Source organism: Sinocyclocheilus grahami, unplaced genomic scaffold (assembly GCF_001515645.1).
Source record: "Sinocyclocheilus grahami isolate Dianchi unplaced genomic scaffold, SAMN03320097.WGS_v1.1 scaffold437.1, whole genome shotgun sequence".
In the NCBI taxonomy this organism is placed as follows: Eukaryota; Metazoa; Chordata; class Actinopteri; order Cypriniformes; family Cyprinidae; genus Sinocyclocheilus; species Sinocyclocheilus grahami.
This window is the reverse complement of record NW_015505616.1, coordinates 80,995-102,756: the sequence shown is the minus strand read 5'-3', so window position 1 is coordinate 102,756 and position 21,762 is coordinate 80,995. Positions and strand designations below refer to the sequence as shown.

The following is a 21,762-nucleotide window of genomic DNA, read 5'->3' as shown; positions in this document are numbered from 1 at the left end:
ACTAACACAATTACTAAAAAGTATTGCATTTATAATTGGAGTTCAGTGAATTCATCCAGTCATAAAATGTTGTTTTCACCTGGAGCTTACGGAGCTGCTTGATCGCCTCCTCACGTCCCTTGTTAGATGTCTCAATCTGGCCCTCAAGGTCCTTTACGTCTCCCTCCAGTTTCTTCTTGGAAGCAGCTATTGCAGCCCTTTGCTTACGCTCATCTTCGAGTTCAGTTTCCAGCTCACGCACCTGTTGGTTAAAATGTTCGTCTAAACCCATATACACATGGTTGTGGATGTCACAGTTTGAGTGAAGAAGCAATACTGCACCTGTTTGACCAACTGCCTCTTCTTCTCCTCCCCTTGCTCATCTCTGCCCTGGAGATCTCGCTCAAACTGGGCCTTCAGAGCCTGCATGTTGACTTCCAGACGCAGTTTGGCATCCTCTGCAGCCTGTAATTCATCCTCCAGCTCTTCCAATTGAGTCTTCATCTCTTCTACCTGAGCCTCCAGGCCACGTTTGGACTTCTCAAGCTCATGCACCTAAAATTAGAAAATGAATTTGATTGAAATTTCTCTGACCTTAATGACCTAATGGAAGGTTTGTTTATGATTGACATTTTTTTAGTGGTTTACACTATTTGAACTTACGCTCTTGCCCACATCATCTTTGGAGCTGACCAGGTCCTCCATTTCAGCACGAAGGGCTTTATTGGCTCTTTCGAGCTCCTCACGAGCTTCTTGAGCTTCTTCAAGAGCTCTAGCTAAAGACAAAGCCTTGGTCTCCTTCTCTCTGGCCTCGGCCTCTGCACGATCTCGCTCATCTGCATACTTATTAGAGATGCTCTTCTCTTCAGCAAGCATCTGAAAGGAAATGGCAGAAGTGAAGATACACCCACATCCAAAACTAATTCAGCAGACATAGTGTGAAATATTTTGAGAAATAATCAGAAACCTGATCAAACTTCTTCTGTTTCTTCTCAAGGTTGGACACCAGCTGTCTCTGGTTGTCCAAATCCATGAGTGTATCCTCGAGCTCCTGTTGCAGTCTGTTCTTGGTCTTCTCAAGCTTGTCATAGGCTGCTGCCTTCTCCTCAAACTGAGTACTGGCTGCCTCCAGGTCTCTCTGCAGCCGCTTCTTACCTTCCTCTAAAAGTTCTACGTTACTTGACACCTCTTCCAGCTTCTTCTTGTAGTCAGTGAGCTGTGGACACAAGGGATATTCAAGATGTAAATATGAAGGTTTTAATGTTGCAAGACCACAGATTATTCATCTTATTGTTAACCTTACCTGAATGTTCAGTGCAGAAACATGTCTCTCCACATTCCTCTTTGCTTCCGCTTCCTCCTCAAGCTGCTCCTGAAGGGCATTACGGTCATCCTCCATTTGACGTAGTTTGGTGGAGAACTGGAGCTTTTGTCTCGTCTCTTCAGCCAGCAACTCCTAAAAATGTCAAGAGTCAAAATGCAAGTGAGCCTCAAATCCTGTTCACGTTGCTAAATTATGCTTCTGTTTTGAGGCTATAAATCAAAGAACACTTCATAACATTACACAAACCTGTGTATCTTGAACTTGAGAAGTTAAGCTAGCCACATCCTTGCTAAGTTTGATGTTCTTCCCCTCTGCTTCATTAAGAAGGTTGGTAACGCTCTCCAGTTCCACCTGCCAGGACAAGAACCACATGTTAAATACACTATTTCCTCCAAGATGTTTAAAGTAACAAACATGTTGTAGGTTCTCCCAACAGTGCCATAAATATATCTAATAATACGTCCTCCACCATCACTCACAGTGATTTTAGATACCCGATCCCCCAGCTCGGCTTTCTGCCTCTCGCTGTCATTGAAACGAGACTGCAGATCAACAAGCTGTCCTTCCACCTTCTTCCTCTTGTGTTCCACATCCTGTTTGCTCTGAGTAAGAGAACGGATCTCCACGTGGAGTTCTGATGTTTCCTTCTCCAGTGCTTGCTTGGCTTTCTCCAGGTTTGACTTCACCTAAGAAGTATTTCATATATATTTTACATTAGCACTTCAGAAAAATAAACATATGAACAGAAATAACGTTGATTCTGGATATGGTTGCCTACCCTCTTGGACTGCTCCAGCTGCTCTGTCAGCTCCTCCAAAGCTTGGGTATGTTTCTGTCTCATCTCTTGCACCTGAGCCTCGTGGACACGGCTCTCCTCCTCCATGGCTTTCTTCAAAAGAGTGACCTCCTGCTCACGTTTGGCCCTAAAAAATATGCATCCTGACAATCAGGTCAATGGTGTCTAGTAAAGCCTCTCTCAATGTGTACTTTATTAAATCTGTACAATGCACATCAGATTAAAATGCAGATCTTTGTGTCTACACACACCTGAGCTCATGCTGAGTAGCTGTGGTGTCCAATGTGTCCTCCAGCTCTGATTTGAGAGCTTCAAGCTCTTCTCCCAAGTCTCTCTTGGTTTTTTCAGCCTTATTCCGGGCAACCCGCTCTGATTCTACGTCCTCCTGAAGATCTGAGATGTGTCCCTCCAGTTCTCTGATCTTCTTCAGTGCATTGTTTTTCTGAGCTGTCTCATCCTCCAATCTGAAACAGAAATGCAGAGAGATAACAAAGGTTACTGTAGGTTTCTGTGTGAATTATGAAGTGAAAGTATCTTGAATTTAGCATCTTTTCTAAAATATCTGTCAAAAACTCATGCATTTCACATTTTAAATGAAAGATTTTAAAGATCTGTATACCGTGCCAGCGCAGCCTGAAGTTCCTCCTCTTTTTTAGCAAGCTGGGCTTTCAGATCAGCAATCTGAGCTTGGAGGTCAGCAATCTGCTCCTGAAGGTCATTTGATTCACCCTCTAACTTTCTCTTGGCTTTGTCCAGCTCCTGTCGAGTCTTTTCCTCTTTTTTCAAGCGCACTACAGATTATGAAAAAAATATGATAATTTATGACTGAATTAACTGAATTTCCAGACAAACATTATAATCGTGTATCAAAAGTAAATAATGGACAAACCCTCCAGTTCTGAGATCATTGACTCGTGCTTATTCTTCAGCTTTGTCAGGTTTTTGGATTTTTCTTCTTCTTCAGCTAGGTTTGAGCTAAAATCTGCTATCCTTTCTTCTAGAAGCTTCCTCTCCTGCAAATATAGCACTTAAAATGGAACTCTCTGATTGTGACCAAAATACGTCATCTTGAAAAAAAGTTTGTTGAAATTAAACCTTCTGTAATTTGTTGTTTTGGTCCTCCATCACCAGGACATCATCCTCTAACTTCTTGATCTTGGCTTCACAGGTAACCTTCTCCAGTTGCAACTTCTGACGAGCATCCTCTTCCTCCTCAAGATGTTCCTCAAGATCCTGAGAACATTAATTTAGAGACAAGATAGTGCCATGGACTAAATAGCATAATTTAAATATATCTAAGGACTGAATTTGAACAAGTGTTGCCTGTGAACAAAAATCATTCAGTGAAAACATACTTTGATCTGATCATGCATTTTCTTCTTGTCCATTTGTAGGGCTGCACCACGATCCTCCTCCTCCTCCAACCTGGCCTCCATCTCATGCAAGATCTCCTCAAGTTCTTGTTTCTTGGTAGCTAACCGTACTCTCATTTCCTCTGCCTCAGCGTAGAGCTCTGTCTCAGCCTGCAACTTCTCCTGGAGCTGGTTCCTATCATCCATAAGCTACAGATGGAAGGATTATATCACTTATAATCAGTGTATGTCCTCCTTGCTATTAAATGCAGGAAGACAAAGTCAGGATTTCGTCATACCTGTGTGTGTTTCAGTGAAATGTCTTTTAGCTCTATCTCAAATTTTTGTGCAGATTCTTTGGCCCTTTGGAGCTCCTCCTCCTTCAGACCCATCTCCTCTTCTTGGCGTGTCACCTGGAGGAGAGGCTTCACCTGTGGGAATCGATGGAAACATGTTTAGATGAATACTAACAGAAACCCTTAACGTATTCCCAAGAAACCAAATTTTTGCACCATGTTTACAGAAACTATAAAACTTTGTTTACAGTCACATTATTCAATAGAAATTTAGAAAATAAGAAATGTTTCACCTTGGTGAAGAGTCTCCACCATTGCCAGTTCCTGAGTTTCAGATAAGCAGCACAGTTCCTCTGGATTACCTTCATTGCTGTTAACTGTTGCTGCCTCTTAGCAAAAGCCCTGCACATAGTTTTAATTAAGAATAACTCAAATTGCATATTACTATTTTGAAAAATACTGTATTTATAAACTCTACCCACTTTCTAGCTAGGAATCCCCTGGCCTGTGCCTGGAAGGCAATGATTATGACTGTAATCTTAAGGTCACGCTCCTCTTCAAGCTGGGCCAGGACTCCTGTGCGGAAGAATATTTTGCTCTGACCAATACGGTACAGGTTTGGGTCCAAGTCCAGGTGCCTGATCTACAGGTAGGAGAAAGAAGCACGTACATTATCAGTTTCAGTCAGCTTCGATTATACATGTACTAGTCAATGTCTCTAATTCTATGAAGGAATTATAGTTGAAAGCATGGTTCAGCATTTAAAAAAAATAAACCATGGATGCCACAATTAGATACAAGTTAGCAGAGTAATGAAATAACTCGGGATTACTGGCAAAATTCCATAAAGAAAAGAGTAAAACGTGATGATGAGATCATTGTTGAGACTATATAAAAATGTGACTTGCAAGTATAATGTTTAGATGTTTTGCAGGCATCTTGGTTTTGTTGTCTCAAGCAATAGTCTGATTTTGGTATCTGGAACTTTCTGACTCAAGAAATTCTTTTTGAAAAAGATGACATGCTCTTTAACTAGATTTAATTGGATAACATCTTACCATCAGACAGCAGGCCTGCTTGCCATCCATGAAGCCCTTTGGAATAGCATTTGGTGCCAAGATCTCATATCTGTATGTCAAGGTAAAATGAAAAGAATTGCATTATGACTGAAAACCTGTACCATGTATATTTGGCACAACATATGTAATCACACTTATTGAACTGCAAACTGGAGTTCTGGCATGATTCTAGAATTCTGGAGAATTTTTTATACTGTTTTTACACTTGACCTGCATTTAGACAAAGCCAATAAGACAGTTAGTCTCACTAAATGAAAAGCTCACACTAAAATAATAAAGCTACCCACCGCTGTCGGAACTCTTGGAAGACAATTCTGTTGGGAAATCCTTGGCGGCAGATACGAATACCCTCCAGCACACCATTACATCTCAACTGTTCGAGCACCAGGTTGGCATCCAGCTTTCCTGCCTGAAGGTGAAAAAAGTACCTTCAACATGCATATAGAAAGATACAAAACCCTATGCGCAAACAGCATTGGTACCACCAAATTTAACTTGGTATGCAGCTGTGACGTACCCGTTTCTCATGGTTGGGGATAATGCAGCGGACAAAGTTTGGCTGCGTGTTGTGCAGTGTGGTCATTAGTTTGGCCAAAGACTCTTTGTAAAGCTGGCCCACAGTACGGAACATGCCCTTCTTGGTCTTAGAGGCACCGGGTGCAAAGCTGTCTGACATCTTGGCAATGGTTTCCAATCCAACCACACGGTCAACTGAGAAATAAAAAAATATAGATGCCAGCCTTTATTCTTATCTCAATTACAATTTGCAATATTGACAAAACATAAAAGGTGGGAACATGTAGATCATGTTTCTTTTTGCGACACCAACTATGAACATTTATCAGTGGTCTCAACCGACTGGTTTGCAACAATTTTGATCTGTATATGTAGTTTTTAGATAGTGTTTGAGAAATGAGACGCATGTATAGCTAATACTGACCATCCTTCCACAGATCTTGCACAAATAGATTGGAGGAATTATTGAGCAATGATGTAACATTGTCATTTAAAGGGTCCATGTTCTTGGTCAGCCATGCTGTGGCATTGTAGTCCACCTAATTGAGAAAGGGTAGGTTTGGCTCATGATATTCAATACAGAGCAAAAAATTCACTAAGAATGAACCGTGCACATCTGCATTTTTTTAAGCACAATCTTGCAGGCCAGTTCTGAGTTCTGAATATGCTCCAGAGTCTGTATTCCTTGGGTTATTATTGTCTGGATCACGATACTCTTCACATGTAAATCATTAAATCAATCTTTCCTTTAAGTCAGAACTCACCCGTCCAGCATAGTGAAGCACAGAGAATTCTGTCTTGTCCTTCAGTTGCTTTGGTTTAGCAAACTTAGTATGATTAACATGAGTGTTGCAAAGTTTCTCCACGAAGGAGACATCTGTTGCCTTTGGAAACCAACACTCTTCATCCAACAGAGCCAGGATGCCTGGAGGATTGTTCTGTGGAGGAGTTTCAGTAAAGTGAGTGACATTACATTCTGTAACAATAAGACATCATTACTTCTACGCAAGACTTCCATCAAAAGTGTGCCTGTTACAGCAATTACGATAAATTTATTGAATCAAAAGTCACTGGTCACCTTACAGCTTTCTGCTGGAAGAAGTTTGTTTAGTTCAAAACTTCAAAGAACAAGGATCATTCTGTTCCTGCAAATCTACAACAAACTCAAACTTACCGGCCTTTCAATAAGCTCGATGCAAGGTTGCAAATCCAGCCCGAAGTCGATGAAGCTCCATTCGATGCCTTCACGCTGGTACTCCTCCTGCTCCAGGATGAACATGGTATGGTTGAACAGCTGCTGAAGTTTCTCGTTGGTGTAGTTGATGCAGAGCTGCTCAAAAGAATTGTCCTGAAAGAGAAAAACATTAAATGCCATTAGCCTTAATACTTTTTTTTTTTTTTTTACCAAATTTAATAATTTTCTTTCAGTTTTTCCAAACCTCGAAGATCTCAAAGCCAGCAATGTCCAAGATCCCCAGGAATGAGGCACCCTGACGTTTCGTTTTGTCTAGTGCCTTATTAACTCTTAGAAGGATCCAACGGAACAAACGTTCATACGTGGCTTTAGCTAAAGCTTCAATGGCAAAATCAGCCTGTAGGGGGAAAAGTATTTTATTGGTAATACTGTACGTGTTTCCATAATGACAATCATGCAGGGGTTTTCCAGTTTCATCACAGATCTGAGCGACATTACACACGTTCCACATCTTTACACTTGCAGCACAACTATACACTCTCTTCACCTGTTCTTTGGTTTGGGCCTTTTGCACAACCTCACGACCCACTTTAATACGTGGTGTCAGAATGGCTCTTGTGAAGTCTGTCACATTAATGCCTTGGAGATGGCAAACTTTCTGGGCAGCTGAGAATGAGACACATTTCAGCTGTAATTTCAGTCTGTATTGGTTTATATTAGCCTGAGAAGCCTTTTCACTTGGTATTTTCCCCAAAGTTTCTGACCTGTGTTGTCTGGCATGGTAGCCTGTTCCTGGTTCCTCTCTTTCTTGAACTCAATGTTACCCAACTGAAGCACGGTTGACACAACTTTGAGGACATCTGATAAGAAATAAAAAATAAATAAATAAATAAAATTTCTCAGGATTAATTATTTTACTAAAGAACTCAAAAATGTCTCTTGTTGTAAGACCACCATATGTATACTTCATTGCATTTAATACCCGTTCTTTCTTCAACAGTGAAGCCCATGATATCCATGGCCTCCATGGTTTCTTCATACATTTCATCATCTTGGTTGCCTGTAATCTGGACATGGCCAGCCGAGAGGAAACGGTAGTTGTTGAAGTTTTCAAGCAAAAGCTCCTCTGCCAGTAGAGAATAAAAATCACATGACATTTCCCAACAACAGTGCCGTTTATGCAAGAACATCACTGCGTTTATAAATTTCTCATTAGGTAAATATCCAATTAAAAATGGTCACCATATTCAAATATGTTTTCACATACTGAGTGTCTCCACCTACCGCATAATTTGTCCTTTGCTCCAGCTACCATGTAGTAGAAGATGTGAAAAGCTCTTTCAGTTTTTGCTTGTCGAATACAACGAGATTTCTCCAAAAGATCTGAAGTGGTTTGGACATTAAGGTCAAACTCTGCATAGGTAAAATGTTTAAACTGATAATCTAATTCAGGATGTGAGATTGCTCTGCATCTGTATATGGCTTATATTAAGTCTTCAAGGATACAGGTCTCTATGTTGGCTCCAACTATGAAACCTGTCACATCAAAGTTAATGCGGATGAATTTGCCCTGTGAAGAAATGATTACAGTGGTTACAGTCTTGATGTTTCTTGTCACATCTGCTATCATACAGCATTTGCAAACTTACGAATCGGGAAGAGTTGTCATTTTTGATGGTCTTGGCATTACCAAAGGCCTCTAGAATTGGATTGGCCTGCAGTAGTTGCTTTTCCAGCTCACCCTACAGTACCAAGGTTAGAAAGTAATTAGAATCATTCTATAGAAAACAACTAAAGGAGGAAAAAATGAGAATGGGACATGCCAGAAAATTGGAATAAAATAAAAAAATCAGAAGACAACTAAAAAAAGGCCCTCCTTTAGAGTGTACAATGCAACTTTATAAATGTTTGGCAGGACAAATTATTTCTTGCCGTGTGTTTCAAAAGCCTGAATCAATACTTAAGATGCAAGTATCTTAAACAGTGCACAAAAAATTTGGTCATGTCCATTTAGATGGGCATAATCCCCTTAGATCAAGAGTGCTGTTCTATTTGCTGCCAAATCTCAAGCAATGAGAAGCCCTGCCAAGCATGTCTGCCTTATACAATGATATCAAGAGGAGTGGTTGAGGTCATACTAAGCATGTGGAGAAAGGACATATTAATGGGGATAATGAAATGGATCTCAATTATAGATCTTTAAGAGTTCACTTAACGAGATAAAAGTTACTCAGTGGGATGAAACACAAAGTCCTTAGAGAGCATAATTACATCACAAAGCCTCTGGTGTCATGTGACCACATAATTAGATTCAGATTTTTAGAATTAAACGAGGCAGAAAAACGTTTCAACCGTGACACAAACTCTCAATTACTTTCTTACTGAGCATCAAAAAAAAAAAAAAAAAATCTAGAAAAAGAAGATATCTACCAGAGATAGCTTGCTGCTGAGAAGGAAAGAAGATCGCTGATAGCTTCAGACACTGACAAAGAAAAATAAAGTAAACTAGAAAAGAAGCAGAAGAAGTGACATTTAGAATGATGGAGACAGAGAGACTGTTGACAGAGAGATTGTTGGGAAGAAAGAGGACAGAGTTGGTAGACTGTATCAACATTCATAAAGCACTTGGCTCAATTCGACAGCTTCTCTCAGCGTTCTCAGGGCAAAGCATATCAGCTAACAGATGACAGCTTCATTGACCCATAAAATGACAGTCAGAGTATGTGAGCGGAGTGGAGTGGAAGAGGAATGGGGAGCGGAGATGTCTTATTTTGGAAAGTCAAAACATCAGTATTTACTCTTGCGCTCCATAGCGAATATAACAAGTTAATTACCCGTAGTGTGATTACATATCAGCAAGAAATCAATGCGCTTTAAACAATAATGATAGACTATTAAGCATTCAAAAGAAAAGGTTGGGAAAGACAAAAATCAAAAATGTTTAGTAAAAATGAATGACAAAGGGTAAACAGTGTAGGGGACTTCAAAATGTAGCCTAAAGGGGCGTTTACACGATACTGTTTTCAACTAAAATGGTAAAACTTTTGAAAATGCAAACTTTTGAAACGCAGGCACGTCGTGTTTCTTTACAAAGTGAATCTACAACTACTGGCCTGGCATGCATAATACAGCATTTATAGTCATTTTTGCTGATATGTGTGAACATTTTTCGTGTACAGACGACAGTGAAACAAACAAAATTTTCAAAGGTGCAAAGGAAAAAACTTTTCAGTTTTTAGTGCATCATTGTTGTGTAAACGTACCATAAGTGTTCCTTTTACATTAAACTAAAATCTCATCTTTCAGATCAGTAGTCTATTCAAACCTTTGAACACTCCTATAATCATGCTAATGGATCATTGTTTTAACAGCATTCATGAAATTAAAAACATAATGAGAGAATACAGTAGGAAAAATAATTTTTTCTCACACCAGTCAGTGGAGGACGAACGACAAGAGGGAAATAATTGATGATTCACTCCACTCACACACTCTGATGTTCTTTCTCACTCGCATACAATTAACCTTATTTAAGTTTAACTGAAAGAGAAAAAAAACCCCGAATAATTTCAACCTTGAACTTTTCAGAGCAATAATAAATACATTATTCTTATATGATAAATAGGGATATCAGAAGAAGTGTTTAGTAAATTTCAAAGTAGTGCATTCAAGTGTAACGAAACTACTTTAGGAACCAAGAACATAACTATTATGGGCATACCTTTTAAGCTCATATGCATGGCAGTTCTGCATAAAATGTCATAAAAACAGCTATGTGCATTTATTTTGGTTTCCTTACATATCTCGTGTCGTATAACGTGTAAGTACACATTAGCACAGATCTACACTGAGATGGTATTTATATTCCTAATGCACACACATATGAGCTTGACAGATGATGCACATTAACCTGTGGTAGATTAATAGGTGAACAAGGAAAAACAAGAAAGGATATGAGATCATCCATTCAAAAGGCTATACGTTGGCATGCCCCCCGAATAATTTCAACCTTGAACTTTTCAGAGCAATAATAAATACATTATTCTTATATGATAAATAGGGATATCAGAAGAAGTGTTTTGTAAATTTCAAAGTAGTGCATTCAAGTGTAACGAAACTACTTTAGGAACCAAGAACATAACTATTATGGGCATACCTTTTAAGCTCATATGCATGGCAGTTCTGCATAAAATGTCATAAAAACAGCTATGTGCATTTATTTTGGTTTCCTTACATATCTCGTGTCGTATAACGTGTAAGTACACATTAGCACAGATCTACACTGAGATGGTATTTATATTCCTAATGCACACACATATGAGCTTGACAGATGATGCACATTAACCTGTGGTAGATTAATAGGTGAACAAGGAAAAACAAGAAAGGATATGAGATCATCCATTCAAAAGGCTATACGTTGGCATGCACACACACTGTGCTCAGACAGACCATTTCAATGCCAGGCATCCGCTCTGGCAAAGAAAATGTTAACCACATCTCAGATGGGGGAATGGCACACACGTGATCTAACGGCATACTCTTGATTTTATTATTTGTATTGCATCTAATCATTTTTTTAAACATCATGCGAACACTGGGGCTCTTTGGCACATTATTTGTCTACAATCTACAGGTGTTTTGTTCAGACGGTCCCTCCATGTAAGACTTGTCTAATGTCACTCTCAGTGAGAAACTCAAGCATGCAGACTCTCAAACCCACACAAGAAGGAGTTTTGTACAATCCTTTTTACTCACATAGGCAAACTGTTGTCCTGTATGTTGCTATTTGAGGAAATTCATTAAGGAAATTGTCATTAGATACGTGTAAACTAAGAGCATTCTGTTGCATTCACTGGTTTTCCTTTAGCATATGCAGAAGTCTTGATTTCCTTGAGATACAAATGGCTCAGCAGCATATAAACTAAAAATATTTTGGTATCAGGCAAAATCAGAGCCAGCATAATCTTGTGATAAATGGGATAATGATATCAAACATTAAAGACTGAAAGGAGTGTTCTTATCTGTTCACAGTTAGTAATTATGAAAGGATTCAGAATTTCAGACCCTGATTTAAAGGAATGGGGTCAAAGCAAGGGCAAAAACTGATGACTGAACCCATAAGAACTGGCTTGAGAAGAAGACAGAGGTTATCAAACTGAGAAAGAGTTTTTTTGACTGTACTTACAGCACTTGTGTCTTTCTTGCCTTTGTGGGACGAGGCCACTAGAGCCAAATACTGGATGACTTTCTTGGTGTTTTCGGTCTTCCCAGCACCTGATTCACCACTAGGAAGAAAACAACAGTTAATGACATAACTGTGTTTTCTTTCATTCAGTAATACCAATGATGGAAATACCAGTTTCTGCAAGGCATCAAAAGAAGAGTACTACGGTTTTAAGTGAGTCTAGGTTTTAATATTAATGAAATTGCACATTAATCAGTGCATGCATAGAAATTGTGATACTTTTTTAGGATTCTCTGATGAATGGAAAGTTTAAAAAAATAGCATTTATTTGAAATAGATTTTATTTTGTAACAATTTATAAGTCAAAGCTGTCAGTTTTGATCTATTTAATGCATCCTGGCTGAATAAAAGTAAATTTTATTAAACAATATATATTTTTTTTGATTATCATCTATAATTTACTTTTTTACAAGGGGTTACAATCGCCTTCTATGATACAAAAGAGATATTACTGAACCTTCATGCTGACATTTCCATATTAGGAAAACTGAGTCTGGGATCCACAGGCCCTGCTGCAGCCGAAGGGCTGGTTCTTTGGCAGGAGCAGGATGCCCTCAGATCAGTTCACTCAACACAACACATATAAAGCCATTTTATGGGGCACTTTATACGGCATTGTTTGTAGATCCACAGTTTTTGACCATTTATGATACAGCATAGTAAAATTCCTCATGATTATGATTGCTGTTGCAAGTGGTGATTAAAGTATTGGACTATTCCCATACACCACATTAAATAAGAGGTATGGGAAAACACGTGTGGGTTTTTCAAAGAGGCTACAGATCAGCGGTTTTTAACAATCCATGTGTTTTTAACAGTTTAACAGTCCATTTTTTAATAATACTCTTTGGGTGGTCATTCCCAATCTCCCAAAATCTCTTTGAGACAGCTTCAAAAAAACAAGACAACAACAAAAAAACGTCTCCATGAGAGAGTTGGGCCATGCGGAAACATCCTGATGTCATTAGGGAATTCTGTGCCCTAGCAACAGTTGCCCTAGAGCAGTTTAAATGGCTTTAATTTCCTATTCCACACTCAGAGGAAGTTTGCAGACAGTATTTACAGGTGCCTCCCACACTGACACAGCGAATCAACACCGTTTTATTTTAACATCCTCATATTTCACAGCTGTTTTATTATCTCACAGATGTAAAACAATGATATTGCACGTGAACATCAGCATATGTCTTTAGCAACAGCTATTTTTGCATGTTTTTTTTTTTTCAGGACAGGCCATGTTTTGTAGTGAGGCCTGCACAGATGCAATCCAAATGCCCAGTAATGACTCAAAAACAAACATAAATGAAGCCAACATGCTTGATCTGGATTTAGAATCAGGACAGGGGGCACATTTCCTGTGAGTAGGTCGAATCTGAGGAGACATGACCCTTGGGGTTCATCTGCCTTGTTCCCACTGCTGAGGACATTTTGAAAAACATGATCTAGTAGAAAGACTCTATTAGTTTAAATTATGTCTACTAATCATGATTTGGTTGCTGTCATCCTTTTAACTGTTAAATATTAGATTAGAAGGGGCTTGAAGTGTTTATCATTAGTCAAAATTTGTCAAAACTTAACCACTAACCATTAACCACTGTCAGATAACACTGAATAACATCATTTGGCTTCATCTGCCTTCTACAATGTGATTACAATGCTATATGTTTAAAAAAAAATGAAGGAAAAAGAACATTTCAAACAACATTTCAAGACACTGATGTTACATAATTTTTTGGATTCTCAATGCACTTCAAAACAGGGTTGCCAGGTCTTCTCTTTAGTATCTATCTCTATTTGTAATGGTGTTTTTAGCCATTTAAGATATTTCCTTTGTAATTATGACAAAGCTGGTTGTTTTAAAACCTTTTTTATTAACAGAAACCGGAAGTATTGATATATTTAACTAACCATGATTCATTTTAAGATTCCAGAAATTTCAAGAACTAGAACTAGATGTTGTTGTTGAGGGGAAGACATATACTTGGGAGAGAAATATGATTGTGGTTTATTTTATGTACAGTATATGAAATGTGGCTTGATTTGTATGCATTTTTTATTTTAATTTAATTAATTATTTTTTATTAATTTTACAAATTTAAACACTTTTAAGTCATCCTGCAGCCAACTGTGAGTCCTTGTTGAGAAGTAGTGCTTTAATAATAATAATAATAATACGTTTGATTTATATAGTGCCTTTCCATAGCTCAAGGATATCAAGGACATAGTGATATTTGTTAGACTAAAAGCAGTTATTTCATTGATGCAAAAAACAATGAAAAGAACTCACGTGCAAAGAATAGACTGGTCCTCTCGATCTGTAGAAAGAAATGACAGACATTACAATGGCCCAAAGAAACTGTCAAGCTGGTGCTCATGGAAATGGCAAGACAGTATACCATTGTCATTTTTAAACATCGTAAAAATACATAAGTGCTGCTTTTAAGCCTGGGGGTGGGGCGGGGGGAGGGGTGTTCTTGACAGAAACTAAACTGGTCTATGACCAAATACCATTGTTATTACAGCATCCAATAATGCACATAATCTAATAATCTTTGATTTGCAATGCAACAATTTGATTTGCTGAAAAAGAAACTGACTCCACTCTTCTCTTGGGAGATGCAACACAATTCTTACTGAGTTCAGCAATGGGACAATCGTTGATTCATGCTGCTAAAATTAGAAAACCTTCTCAGATGATCTTGGCTCCATGTAAGGTTTTTTAATCCTAACCATACACCAATGATTGTCCAGAAGGCGGCATCAAAATAAAAACCATATATTATTGGATATTTATTAAATAAGTATTTGATCAAGTCAAACAAAATATGTTCCTCTCCCAACAATTCCAAGCCAATGAATTTGTACTTTAAATTCAAACAGAGCTTGGTTCTTATCTATGATCCTGGAGGCTGGGCGAACGCCCAACCAGCTAATCAGCTGAATGTGAGCTCGCCTGTTCTGCTCAAGTACTATAGAACGTCTTCTGTTATAAACACAATGAATGACTACTGCTCATTTTGGATATGACTTAAGCTGGGCAGGTTTCCACATACAACATGAAGTCTGTTCCCTTGTTTCTTCCTAATTAAGGCACAAATCGAGGCATTCGGGATGCAGAAAACCAAATCTAAACACACAGATGGGGAAACTGCAGACTGTTTGTTGAAAAGCAAGATGCGCAGGTATTGTTTTATCCAAGCTAGTAAAAAGTTATAGATTCAAATACATTTATTATCATAAATATACTTGTAAAATGTATTCCTTTCCATTCGATCCTGTATGGAATCCTGATGTTTTAAATTAGGACAAGGCTACACCACTCGGTCAAGCATGAAAACCTTGCTGGACTTCAAAGGGAAATCAGTGTAAGCCTGAGCAGGAATGTGAACACTGACGCTCATGGCTGATCATGATGGATTTTTACTCGTCATCAACTTTAACGGTTCAGGATATACAGTGGCTACTGTAGGAATCCCTCAAAACATGTTAAAGATGTCTTGTCATGCGATGTTTAGGTGCTATTGGACTAATTTTGTGTTATATGAGCACATCAGTTTTCATAGAGCAGGAAATGAGTCTCACTGTGAACAGAACATGTCACTGTGCAATGATCTGCATGAATTTGTACAGTGTCTGAGCATGATTGTTCGGGCCTTGTCTAATGTAAACAGTTTAATGAGAAGTGAACTGAGCAGAATTAGTCTTGAGGAACAGCGTGACAACTAATCTTCCTACTTCTGCTTTTTGAAAGCAATTTTTTTTGCATGTTTCACATAAGATAACAGTTTCTGAGATGTTCCAATGCAAACTTTGCAGAAAGGTTTTGTTCAGCTTAAGCACTTATCTTTTCTTCATCTGACTCCAGTTCTTTAACATGAGATGATGTATCAACAAGTTCATTAGCAACACAACAACTTTACTGAGGTGTAAAATATCTTGCGGTTCTTCTTCTTTCTTTTCATTTAGCACCTAATTTCACTCTATAATACAGCTTCAAACTTCTGTGGGTAACAGCAGCTGTTTAAATTGTTTGAACGTTTAAAAGTGTTTGAAATGGCATTAGATGTGTGACCTGCTGACACATGTGTGCATACGCCCCTCACACCACTTACTGACCTGCTAATACACACACTTCATTTCAACAAACACGAATGACATTCAAAGAGCTCACTGGTATATATGGAGATTCTACACTGTTGCCAATTAGTGAAATAAAAATGCCTTTTGGATCCACTTGAGTTTGAAGTTTCAAGACAATGGCTATTGTGAAATCCAACCATTCAGATCTTGTGGGGAGAAGCAAGCTATCTACGAGTTAACGACGTGTCAGCGTCCAGCAGGCCAGGCCTCACCTTGCATCATGTTCCTGTAGGCGTTGTCCGAGATGGAGTAGATATGGGGAGGAACCTCGTGGCGCTTTTTGCCTTTGTACATTTCAATGATCTTCTCAGAGTAGATTGGCAGCATTTTATAGGGGTTCACCACCACACAAAACAGCCCAGAGTATGTCTGAAGAAAGATAACATCTCGTTTTTCCACTGTATATGAAGTGTTATGAATCCATCAAGTAAAGAACAACAAGGAGACATGGCAGCACAGTAACGAGTCGTACAATATCGTAAAATATTAATTGAAGGAAGTTTGGCTTGAGTCTGTATATTTTAACTCATAATATTTGAAAGCTTAAGTGATGCATATTCCATAAGGAAGACTCCTGTTCCCAAGTTATCCTTAAGAGCAAAACTTTTTTTAACTAATGTTACCAGAGTGCAAACATAGTTTGGTGGCCTGTGGATGTTATATTACCCCTCACTCTTGGGAAATGTATAGTTCCTCTTTCTTAAGCTTTAGTACTTGCAAATCATCGCCATTTAAGCTAAATGGCTGTCAATGTAATTTTTTTTCTTTTTGCATTGGTTTGGTCACAACAGAGTTATTTATAAATGTTATGCATTTGCTGATAATAATATGTTATGCACTGTGTTATGTAATGTCAGCAGGGGGTCAATGACAAATACGAGGATCCAAGATAAAAAAGATAAAGTTCTTAAAAATTTACTCTTTCTATTTATGTTGGTTTCATTCGATTTTTTTTTTTCATTTGATTTTGAACAAAATTTTGCATTTTAATGACTTTTTAAAATGTCGTAGTGTAATCAAGTAAAACGTAAAAGCATATTTTCCTTACACCCTGAATAAATATGAGTGAACAAAAAATAAAACCTTTATTATTATTATTATTTTACGAATATATTATACTTATTACTTAAATACTTTTTTAAAGTATCTTTTTTTATATTATATTACTAATAACAAAACTACTTCTGCTTGTATTTGTTTTACTTAAGGGTTTATTTACAAGTATTTCATCCTTTCAATCAGTCTTTTATGATCTCTGGACAGATATCACCTTGACATTTTTAATTCAGAAATTAATCATAGAAGAGATGTATTCAAATCACTTCATCACATGTGGTTGACCCTAATTCAGCTGTATAAAGTGCATACTTGTTATAATTTATTAAGCATTATTTTATTTACAATATAATTTAAACACACTGTGGCATACTTACATAGATGAGTCCGGAGTAGTATCTTTCCCTCAGGTTGTGTAAAACAGACGCTTCATTCAGGCAGGTCAGTTCTGCCATATCCTCCACCTTGCTGAACTTGGGTGGGTTCATCTTCTGGATGTCATCCTTGTTGACCGTGATTTTCTTTCCATTGTCCACCAGCTCCACCAGTACCTCATCGCCACGTTCCTCTTTGATGCTGGCCGACTCAAAACCATGTTTCTCAGAGGGGACCCATACTAGCTTTTTAGCGGACCAATCTGCCTGGGCGACAGGGCTGTTAATGAAGTCTCTGTCCGTGTAAAGGAATTTCTCGTCCTCACTCAGGGTCTTTTTCGTCATCTTGGTGCTGGGTTACGACAACTACAAATTTAAGAGAAAAACTGATTTTTAAACAATGTTTTTTTTTTGTAAATAAAATTCTCTGACCTGTATGACCCTATACAGCAATACTAATAATCATTTCAAAACATTATTGGCCACAATATTGGATCTGTGCAATAGACTTTAATTAAATACAAGTTGCTAAAGGTGGAAAACTATTCAAGGCAGGGCTTTAACACCATAGACATTGAGGTCTCCCCAAACAATTAGAAAAGGCCAAATTTCCCCCCAAATATTTGTTATTTGACAATTTTTTTTACATTTGTTACATTTTTTTTAACATTTTTGATAGTCAACAATTGCCCCCAATATTTGATAATTGACAAAAGGTTCTAAATGTTACATCTTTAGTGGACTAAATGCGCTCATGTCAAAATTATTGCGATGATCAATTAAATCAAAGAAGGCGGGGCTTTACTGTTCACAGAAACCGGGCGTGAATTTCACCACAAAGCTTTGGTAAAAGAGTGCAAGGTAAGATGTAATTAACTAAATTATGAACTTTTTTTTGTCAAATTTTGAAAATATAGGCTGTCATTCACTTGATCCATGTAATACATAACTGAATGTGATGGGACAAGAAGCATTTTTATGTTTTGTATTTTCAACATTTTAGGCATATGAATAAAACTGAATGGGTGCACATTTTAAAATAAAAATATTATTTGCAAACATTTCAAACAAATTACAAAAATTCTTATTCTTGTCTTTTACTGTTCTTCTTTCATTCTCATTATTCCCCAAAATCCATTTAAACCCTTTACCCATTTAATAAAATAAAAAAAAACATTACCATTGGGGTATTTAAACACACACACACACAATGGGGTCTCTCCCATTGTTCAAGGCCTAATATCAATGGAATATTGAATTTTGGGTGTGGTTGCAATTCACTAAAACTAAAGTATAGCTTTTGCAAAGTTTGCTAATCAAACCGCAATGTTCCTTGACAAACACTGCGGTTTGATGAAACCACTATTATCACCTATTTAGATGAAAGGATGAGAAAAATGCTTGGGAAATATAAAACATTTTTTGTCAGTATTGATTAAACAACCACTCAGGTGGGCAAAAAACTGTACAAAACATCCTGATGGGCAAAACATATATAATCATGTGATAATCTCCACAGCAAATGCTGTTTTTCTTGTTTCTTTTGGAGCTCAGCTGTGGTCCCGTGCTGTGATGACCATATAAGGCTGCCTTCGAGTCAGTGGACGATCTGTCAACCTAAACAGCAGAAGCAAATGAACTCCCAAACAAAGCCCTTATAGGGAATAGTATGCCTCCAGCCGGACTCGCAGTTTACTCCAAAATGATAACATTAGGCAGGGACAGTCAGAGGCTAGAGGGGTCTGATTTTCCTGCCACTTTCCCCCACCCTTCTCTTCCTCTGGTGGGCTGATATAGGGAAGTTTACACAAGTATTTTCAAGCACAGTAGAGCTGGCAAACAGCAGGTGCAGCTTTATACAGTCACAGAGCTTTAAAAGCAATTTGGGAAAAAGCTATATGAACCAATTTCCTCTGACATTTAACTATCCATTCTTTGTACATTGTATGGTCTAACGCAGGGGTCACCAGACTCAGTCCTGGAGGGCCGGTGTCCTGCAGAGTTTAGCTCCAACCCTAATTAAACACACCTGAATCAGCTAATCAAGGTCTCACTAGGTATGCTTGAAACTTCCAGGCAGGTGTGTTGAGGAAAGTTGGATCTAAACTCTGCAGGACACCGGCCCTCCAGGACCAAGTTTGGTGACCCCTGGTCTAACGGCTCAGCGAAAACAGGAAAACATTTTCCCCACCTACTTACTTACTTAACATAAGGTAATAAAAAAAATAAACTGCAAACTTATATTTTAAATGATAAAATTGTATCAAGCAGGCAGAACAGGCTGTTTGCTAGTAATTTACCTCTTTTAGCTCAAGCAGAAATTTGCATAATATCTAAAACCAAAGAATTGCACTTGCTCATGCGACCATGGAGAATGACTGAAACTTCTTGTTGTTGTCTGCCTTAATATCTCATCTTTTGTGTTTCTTCAGAGTCTGTGTTGTAAAAAGAAGACTAGATGAATTTAACACGCTGACAAATTATGACAGTATAAAATATTGAGCGTTTCTAAAAGGTGAATCTGTAAATGTGAATTTTTCAATCAAGGTTAGGCATCTGCATTCTTTTATCCAAATGCCGACAAAATCGTGCCAAAATTGCCCATCGTAAACATGTTGGATGGAAAATGGTCATTTAAATGGCCTATAATCGTTTGGAGGCGAGACAAACAAACGTTTTTCTATGATAAGCTGATGTAATTAAATGAGGGAATTTCCTGTGTCCTATACGTAGATTCACAAACCCATTATTTGGGAAGTTCTTTCATTTCAGCACTTGAAAATCATTGAGCTTTCGCCAAGGTTTTTATGGATCAGCAGTCTCACTCCAAACATATACTGTCCAAAATCCAACCTAAATAAGTCGAGGCTATGTTTTATTGCAAAGAAATTCTGCTTTTTTTAGCACGGCAGAAGTAAAAGGTAGCACTGTGTTCAAGTGGGCCTGAAGCCCAGAAGATCATGTGACCGTGTTTTGTGACCCCTGGTCCTGTGAAAGGGTTTCTCTACTCCTCCTCATCCTTTTCGCATTCCAGCCATATAGTTTTTCTCATGAGCAGCTGTGTCATTTCACTTTCTTCTATTAACAACTTTATTGAGATGGACGTTCATACAAGGTCAACAGCTCAAGCTTTAAAGCTGTTGCTATAACAGTATATTCTGAATTTAATGCTTCATAGATCAGTCACATTAAGCATTATTTTGCCATTAATGACCATAAAGACCTTCTTTCACCAAAACAAGCCGAATCTGTGATAAGAGTGGTTTAAACTGTTAGACATTAGTCCAGCAACCAATTATAAGAAATAAACAACAGTTCCAGCAGGAGTCTGTCAGGTGATGCAGAATTGTGTTAAATCATTAGAGGAACAATCAGGTACGCAGCCTAAAGATGCAAACAAATGTTTTAAAGTCAAAAACACAGCTAAACTAATTCACTACTGAGGAGTAGCTGCAAGTAAACTGGTAAAAGCTTGCTAGGTCTATTACACTCTAAAAAATGCTGGGTTAAATATAACCCAGCGCTGGGTTAAAAAGGGACAAACCCAGCTATTGGATTGTTTTGACCCAGCGGTTGGATTCAAAACAGCCCAGCTGCTGGGTCAAAACAATCCAATAGCTGGGTTTGTCCCTTTTTAACCCAGCGCTGGGTTATATTTAACCCAGCATTTTTTAGAGTGTAATCTTACCAATAAAACTGTTAAACTTCCTTTTTCCACCAAGCCTGATTAAAACGAACTTCTGCCTCATGCACACACCTTTTACCTTCATTATGAAAGATATTCTGAAAAAGCTGTCAGAAATTCCAAAAAGCCAAAAAGGTTTGGAAAGACATGGGGGTGAGTCTGCAGAATACGTCAGAATACGATGTTTATGCTACTAAACAATTCATTAATGGATAAATGATGGTATATTAAGTATTGAATTCAGTGACTACTTCCCCTGCACTTTACTTCGAGATCTTTTTTTCGTCTAGACTTTCTCGCACTTTTGTCTATGCAGGTCATCGCTTCAAATGGGAAACGAGAGGACAGTCAGTTAAGACTGTCTGCTGTTCACCACAACGTTCAGCAGAAAGCTGCACTTGACAACCATATTTGGAGAACAGGAAACACTTTGGTTTGTCAGGCTCACTGCTTCTCTCATTCTACGCACTTTCCTCAACCATTTCCTATGACAGACTCTGCTGAAGTCAAACTTTTGCATGAAAAGGCGGATAGAACGACATGCTTTCTATCGTGCGATACTTTATGATGATGTTTTGACTAGAAGGTCAGAGATGCCATATTTGGAGAACAGGAAACACTTTGGTTTGTCAGGCTCACTGCTTCTCTCATTCTACGCACTTTCCTCAACCATTTCCTATGACAGACTCTGCTGAAGTCAAACTTTTGCATGAAAAGGCGGATAG

General features: G+C 38.1%; 1 protein-coding gene across 4 annotated transcripts in view; it reads right to left on the bottom strand.

Moving 5' to 3' along the window:
• Positions 1 to 21,762, bottom strand: part of LOC107551906 (myosin-11-like) — a 29,543-nt gene that overhangs the window by 6,987 nt on the left and 794 nt on the right. For 2 of the 4 annotated variants that reach the window (XM_016233673.1, XM_016233676.1), the window contains exons 2-35: positions 17,356 to 17,718; positions 16,135 to 16,291; positions 14,070 to 14,097; positions 11,723 to 11,822; positions 11,293 to 11,319; positions 8,187 to 8,279; positions 8,044 to 8,107; positions 7,822 to 7,920; positions 7,520 to 7,663; positions 7,302 to 7,397; positions 7,085 to 7,203; positions 6,782 to 6,934; positions 6,517 to 6,690; positions 6,107 to 6,280; positions 5,767 to 5,881; positions 5,344 to 5,537; positions 5,114 to 5,235; positions 4,806 to 4,875; positions 4,230 to 4,390; positions 4,041 to 4,149; positions 3,751 to 3,882; positions 3,455 to 3,661; positions 3,195 to 3,332; positions 2,989 to 3,112; positions 2,719 to 2,890; positions 2,351 to 2,563; positions 2,082 to 2,226; positions 1,783 to 1,989; positions 1,550 to 1,654; positions 1,283 to 1,435; positions 947 to 1,195; positions 643 to 855; positions 322 to 534; positions 80 to 241 (exon numbers count right to left, since the gene is read on the bottom strand). In XM_016233673.1, coding sequence (XP_016089159.1) covers positions 80 to 241; positions 322 to 534; positions 643 to 855; positions 947 to 1,195; positions 1,283 to 1,435; positions 1,550 to 1,654; positions 1,783 to 1,989; positions 2,082 to 2,226; positions 2,351 to 2,563; positions 2,719 to 2,890; positions 2,989 to 3,112; positions 3,195 to 3,332; positions 3,455 to 3,661; positions 3,751 to 3,882; positions 4,041 to 4,149; positions 4,230 to 4,390; positions 4,806 to 4,875; positions 5,114 to 5,235; positions 5,344 to 5,537; positions 5,767 to 5,881; positions 6,107 to 6,280; positions 6,517 to 6,690; positions 6,782 to 6,934; positions 7,085 to 7,203; positions 7,302 to 7,397; positions 7,520 to 7,663; positions 7,822 to 7,920; positions 8,044 to 8,107; positions 8,187 to 8,279; positions 11,293 to 11,319; positions 11,723 to 11,822; positions 14,070 to 14,097; positions 16,135 to 16,291; positions 17,356 to 17,697 — 4,974 coding nt within the window. In that variant the 5' untranslated portion in view covers positions 17,698 to 17,718. Of the gene's footprint in view, positions 1 to 79; positions 242 to 321; positions 535 to 642; positions 856 to 946; positions 1,196 to 1,282; positions 1,436 to 1,549; positions 1,655 to 1,782; positions 1,990 to 2,081; positions 2,227 to 2,350; positions 2,564 to 2,718; positions 2,891 to 2,988; positions 3,113 to 3,194; positions 3,333 to 3,454; positions 3,662 to 3,750; positions 3,883 to 4,040; positions 4,150 to 4,229; positions 4,391 to 4,805; positions 4,876 to 5,113; positions 5,236 to 5,343; positions 5,538 to 5,766; positions 5,882 to 6,106; positions 6,281 to 6,516; positions 6,691 to 6,781; positions 6,935 to 7,084; positions 7,204 to 7,301; positions 7,398 to 7,519; positions 7,664 to 7,821; positions 7,921 to 8,043; positions 8,108 to 8,186; positions 8,280 to 11,292; positions 11,320 to 11,722; positions 11,823 to 14,069; positions 14,098 to 16,134; positions 16,292 to 17,355; positions 17,719 to 19,652; positions 19,728 to 21,762 lie in introns of those variants that run through there. The other 2 variants (XM_016233674.1, XM_016233675.1) reach the window with 2 other exon arrangements.